Source organism: Protobothrops mucrosquamatus, unplaced genomic scaffold (assembly GCF_001527695.2).
Source record: "Protobothrops mucrosquamatus isolate PMUCROS unplaced genomic scaffold, P.Mucros_1.0 scaffold488, whole genome shotgun sequence".
Taxonomy (NCBI): domain Eukaryota; kingdom Metazoa; phylum Chordata; class Lepidosauria; order Squamata; family Viperidae; genus Protobothrops; species Protobothrops mucrosquamatus.
The window spans coordinates 118,408-124,407 of NW_015386807.1; the positions used below are offsets into that span (position 1 = coordinate 118,408).

The 6,000-nt window shown below is 33.1% G+C and overlaps 1 protein-coding gene across 1 annotated transcript in view; it reads right to left on the reverse strand.

Moving 5' to 3' along the window:
* ANKMY1 (ankyrin repeat and MYND domain containing 1) overlaps window positions 1-6,000 on the reverse strand; it is a 38,342-nt gene that overhangs the window by 19,663 nt on the left and 12,679 nt on the right. The window contains exons 7-10 of the mRNA XM_029284279.1: window positions 5,549-5,910; window positions 3,643-3,814; window positions 2,554-2,706; window positions 1,320-1,466 (exon numbers count right to left, since the gene is read on the reverse strand). Coding sequence (XP_029140112.1) covers window positions 1,320-1,466; window positions 2,554-2,706; window positions 3,643-3,814; window positions 5,549-5,910 — 834 coding nt within the window. The remainder of the gene's footprint in view (window positions 1-1,319; window positions 1,467-2,553; window positions 2,707-3,642; window positions 3,815-5,548; window positions 5,911-6,000) is intronic.

Here is a 6,000-nt window from a genome sequence, read left to right on the forward strand (position 1 = left end):
ATCAAGGACTACTTCTAAAGCTTTTGGCATATTTATCTTTCCCAACTAAATTTTGTAGCCGATAATCTAATTAACATAATAAACAAATATTCAATGCATCAGTTAGTTTAATTAATGACAGAGAAACTTTGTTAAGAAAATAAAGATAATATATTGGGCCACACACAGGGCTGAAAACTTGCTCTCCATGGCTCAGTTCATTATTTTTAAAACAGAGTCTTCCTAAAAGTAGCATCTGTAATAGGCTATCAAAGAAGGTACAATTAATGTAGCTCTCTGGGTCTTAACCAATACTTAATATTTTTATGCAAATTATCAGTAGATGAACTGAATGGTTTTGTATCTGGTTAATTATAACATGTGGAATTCTCAGGTGTCTCATAGGAATCTATGTCAGTAAATAACAGATGGTGAAGAAGCAAGCCTATATTTATAACTCTCTTACGTATTGAGAATAGGGAGGCAAATATGGAATTAATGAAAAAAAATTGAAGTGGCAGAAGGTAATCCAACTGCAGAAGTAAAAATCAAAAACCTGAACTACTAAGAATAGTAGAAATGGAGATAATGCAGCACTGTGGTCTGTAATACATCTCACCTTCCTTAGAGAAAAATGATGTTGTAGTTCTACCATAAAAGCCAGCCATTGGTCGTTTTAAAGTACTTTACCCATTTCCTTTTCCAAATCTTTCAATGGCCTTGGAATAGATGTGAAGGCCTATGTTTCTTCATATCACCCTTGATGCCATGCCAAATATCTGACCAGCATACCATATACACTATTGCAATCCATTCTCTCTATATACAATACCTGGGATACAATTTCCTTGGTCATGAATGAATGGTCTGGATGCCATTCTGGAGATAGGCTCTCATGTGGCCTCCCTACTACCTCAAAGCCGCTCATCTATTCATTCAAAAGTTTTTCCAGAACAAGATGCCCAATGATTTTATTTCTGACAATGGCCCAAAAATTCAGGTTGTTCTTTTGCTACTATTCCATTTTTCTGGTATTAATATTCTATACACATTTAACACTTGGGCAAAGGATTTAGACAGATGGTAAGTTAAAATGATTACACCAGAGATCTGCATTAGATTTAATATGTCCAGGATGTCCATTTATTCCATATGACTGAAATTCCTCAATTTGAGCTCAGGCTTAAATATTAAATGTCCATATTGGTAAGCTGGAGCTAGTTGACCATAGACTTTTTCCTTTTACAAAATAAAACTCTTACCAATACAAAATGTGCTATTCAAAAACTGAGAAGGGACAATAGAATTTGTAAAAGAGAATCTCAATAACTATCACTTACCATAAGATTGTCTTCCCTCTCACAGGCAATATGAAGAGGTGTCCTCCCACCTTCCTCTGGGACAATAGTACATTCTTTGTAGTAAAGTTTGGGTGGTCCGGTTTCATTATTCATTTTCATGAAAGATACTGATTCACCAATATCAAACTAAAAAAGATAATTAGATAACTCAGTTGAAGAGCCATAAATTGTTGTTCCCTGTCATTTCCTACAAAGAAAAAATAGATGGTTGGGGATCGGAATTTTCTAAGGAATAGGGCATTCTTCCCTTAAGCCTGTTCTCCCTGATGTTCAGCCTATTTTCACAAATGATCTCAGTCTATGGACCAAATACACACTCATCTGGCCTAAGATACAGTGATTTAACTGTTCTTAAGATTTAATAAGCAAGTGTTTACTACAGTTTCCATATGCCCCATGTAGTTGCTTTATACTACATCATATTACTAATTAATCTCAATACAGCAACTACTTAGTAGTGGTCTTCCACAGTAGCAGTTTAAGATGTTACCCAGGTATCCTCTTAATCATAGATGTTCAGCTCTATTAATTGTTGCTTTATAGGATCCAAGCAACACAGAAAGTAGTCAGTGAAATTTGCTATAAAATTATATTTATATCTATATTTTTGTTATTTTACCTTCAAAACTTTTAGTTATTATTAATACTTTCATCTTGTTGTGTAAGCTGCCTAGAATTTCTTTGCAATCGAAGTACCATGCAAGTTGACAAATAAAATAAGAATATATATTTGAAAAGGCAACTCTACCTAAATATGTATCATTGCAAACTCACTTCTTAGAATTTGTTTGTTAAAACACTATTTCAGCATACAGCATACCATAAAGTAATTGCATTATGAATTTTATTTTATATCACTTTGTCATGTACAAGCTGTTTTGGGTTTTTTTTCTCACCTCTTCTACATGGATTACAATATAGTATAGGCCTACTGTCATGGAACCTATTATATAGAAACTGATACTTGGACAGCAAACATGATAAAAGAATACTACTTCAAGTTGGAAAGATAATTGAATAGGCCAAATTTATAGGTATAAGAAGCCTCTCTTCCCCCTCTCTATTTCACTCTCTTTTTCTGTGTGCGTTTCTGTGTCTGTGTGTTTGTATATACACATTGTTGTATTGTTTTTGTCTATTATTCTTTATTTCATTGTTGTTTTGTGTGTGTTTTTCTCTTTGTTCTGATTTATTTAATAAAAAAAATAAATACCTTCGTTGGAATCTTATCTAACCGGAATTTATCTTTCTCATCTTCTGCCCTTACATCAGGATCTGCAGCAGCATGAAGTAGCAATTCTGTGATTACAATCCCTTCTGCACAAGGAAGGGCAGCAGCAATATGAAGAGGAGCCACACCCCGAAGCTAGAAAAACAAATGCTGCATTTATTCCCAAAGCAAAACACAAGTCACAAAAACATTTCACCACTGCATGCACTCAGTCCATTAAATGCTCATTATGACAAAAAGGTATTCCAGCTTTCAAATGATGCATATTAGCTAAATTTTAAGAACTAAAGAGAATGAAACCTTAGGGAATATAATTGCCCAAGTCATTATTATCAAAAACTAAATATTTTCATCAAATATAATCAACCTTTGTTATATGCCAGCTTAATACACTAAAAGTGTTTCTGAACCAAGCTACTAAAATGATTAATCAGTAGCAATGAAACAGGAACAGAGAACATGTTTTTTTTTTAAATTAATACAAGGCACCATAAACAATTTATGTGCAACTAGAGTTAAGTGTATATGCTTAAAGTATAAATCATTGAAATAAGTGGGTTTCAAATATTTATCTACTTTTTTAAAACAATTATGAACTTCCAATAACACTGGAAGGATACACAGATACACTTTCAACAATTTACTTTTACAACTTATTTTTATAGGAAAACACTTTTAATAGACCAATGCAACTTTACTGCAATATCTCATTTTGATACCCAATTTTGAATTAGAAAACACTCACTAGGCAATGTCCATACAATAGACTAGCTCTGAGAGCAAGATAGGTAATCTCTAAATTTGACAAATAAATAAAATAAAAACTTATTATACACTAACTCAGTCACTACTCACTTGGGACTAAAATAACCCTTTTTATTTGCTACCTGGTTCAAAGGACAAAAACAGATTTCATAAGTATCTGGCAAGTTAACAAATTCTTGGGTGTGGGCTACATTTGTGATGCGCACTGCAAGTATTAAAATTTATATCAGAGCATTCACTTCCTATCATAAGCTAAAACTGTAGTTTTTAATTGAGAACTATCCCATAAAAAACACAGCATCCTACTCTGGTTGGAAGTCGTATGTCAGTCCGTGCTCCAGCTTCTAGAAGTATACGCACAGCCTCTGCATCAGCGGCTTTAACAGCAAAGAACAGTACATGCATTGGGATGTTGGAAATATTTGGATCAGCACCTCTCCTTAGGAGCACTTTAATTATAGACATTCTCTTTTTTTGCCTAAAATCCAGTAGAAAAAAGATCCATGTCAATACCTAAAAACTGAAAAGATTTGTATGCATAATGCTATACAAGCAGATAGGACGTTCTATAACCAGATAGTCATCTCTACAAAGATTTTCTTTTTCTTTTGCAGGCTCTTCTAATTGATGGGATGCAGGCAACAAAAAGATAGTTTACAAGGTTGTCTCTAAATAAGAGAGCCCAGTCTGCATAGATTATTATTAGCATATTTAAAGTACATATACAGTATGTACATACTGTGACATACTGGTCAAAATCGCGTAATTGGAATAGTATCCTAATCATTAGTAAGGAATGTTGGTATTTTTTCTGATAAAGATATTATGTGAAAGCTTCAACTGACAAAAGCCATACAGGAAGACCTCAACTTATAACCAATAACTCAGCAACAGCTAGACTTTACAGCAGACCCTCCAAAAGGTCTGCTGTATTATTAATGCATAGGTTAATAATAACAGTTATATACTAGGTAACACTGAATGGTGAAAATGAAAGAATCAGGATGAATTTTGAAGCGGGGGAATGGGCAATATTCTGAATGAGTATGTTCCAGGAGGGAAGCCATTCTTTAAGAATATTAAATGGATGGGTGAAAGCAAGAAAAGAGAGTACATAAAAAGTTAATGTATCATTTGGAGCCCCAGGAATAAATGAGAATGGTAATTGATATTTGTTAATAAAAAAGCATATTTGTTTGAGACACAAATGCATTGTGTTTCAAACAAATATGCCTTTTTGTTAACAAATATCAATTACCATTCTCATGCATTGTTTCGTTATTCATTAAGTATTATTCTATTAATGTGTAAATATGTCAAAGGAACAAAGATATCTAAACATTTGATTGTTTATGATAGAAGATATACAAGAATAATGAGAGGTTCTGGATGCGAGCTAGACATTTTTTTGGTAGAATCAAGAGGAAACTAGGAAAAAATGGACATGAACCTATAAAGAACTGAAGGAAATAAGAGCTGAAGTAGAATATTTCTAGTAGTGTTAAGAGAGGAACTTTGGAAAAATAGACACAGAAGGAATGAAAAACAACAAAAGTAGAAAAACTGCATAAAGAAGGAGCTCAACTCCTAATTGAATGGGAAAAGTTGTAAGGAAAGAGGATGTGGAAGTGGCTTAGAACAGAGCAAAAAGGACTAACTACACAGTATCACTGAGGTGTGTAGAATTATGAAAATATGAAAAAGGATGAACTGTGGAACAATGCTTAAAAAAGAAAGTTTGCTGCAAAAGATAAAACTAATAAAAATATACTGCTTAATGTGTAATTGCAAAGAATAAAGTGAAAGAGAGCAAGCAATGTTAAGATTTAAAGACAGAAAATATAAAGTGATTTTTATGGAAACAAAAAGCTGTTTTTGAAGTGAGTGAAGAAGGCTAAACAAACTGACACTAAATTGTAACCATTAACATAATCTGTCCAATATTTCACACCATATTCAAAGTTTGCAGTAAGAGAGAATTATAATACCATTACCAAGTGATCAACAAGCTTTGCAGTATTGCTAGCAAGTTTTTATAACAGTATATATTGCATGATTTTCATATCATAAGAGCTCCCTCAACCTTTATTTATAGAAACACCTTACTTACAAAATTAACTTCTAACAATCTAATTATCTTCAAAAAAACACAGGGTTTGCCTTGACCATGGTACTTCAGATGATTCATCTATGTTCTCCTAAAGTCACTTACTCTGTTAATGATGCTGCCATTCTCCTTAAGGTGCCTTCCTGATGAATAGTGTCCCCAGTGTCTGGATAACACTGAGTTTGTAACATATGCTGGCTAAGAACAACTGCACCATGATGCATAGTTTCTGGAGAAATCTTAATTTTGTAGTTGTAAATACCACAAATTGTCCCAGAGCCCTTTTCTCCGTTATCTGTTTCCTCTGATGACTTAATTTCAACATCTGGGACAAATTCTGTCTTTTCAACTGAGAATGACAATGCTTCAACTGATACTAGGCTGGTAGCATTTGTACTCGCTTCAGATAACTGAGATATCTCTGACTGTATAGATTCTTTAGACATTTCTTCAAGGATGTCTTCTGACTATATAAAGTATAAAAAGATAAGATAATCACTTATAAAACTAACAACTATATCTTGTCAGGAAAACAATATATTATTAGGATATGTTTT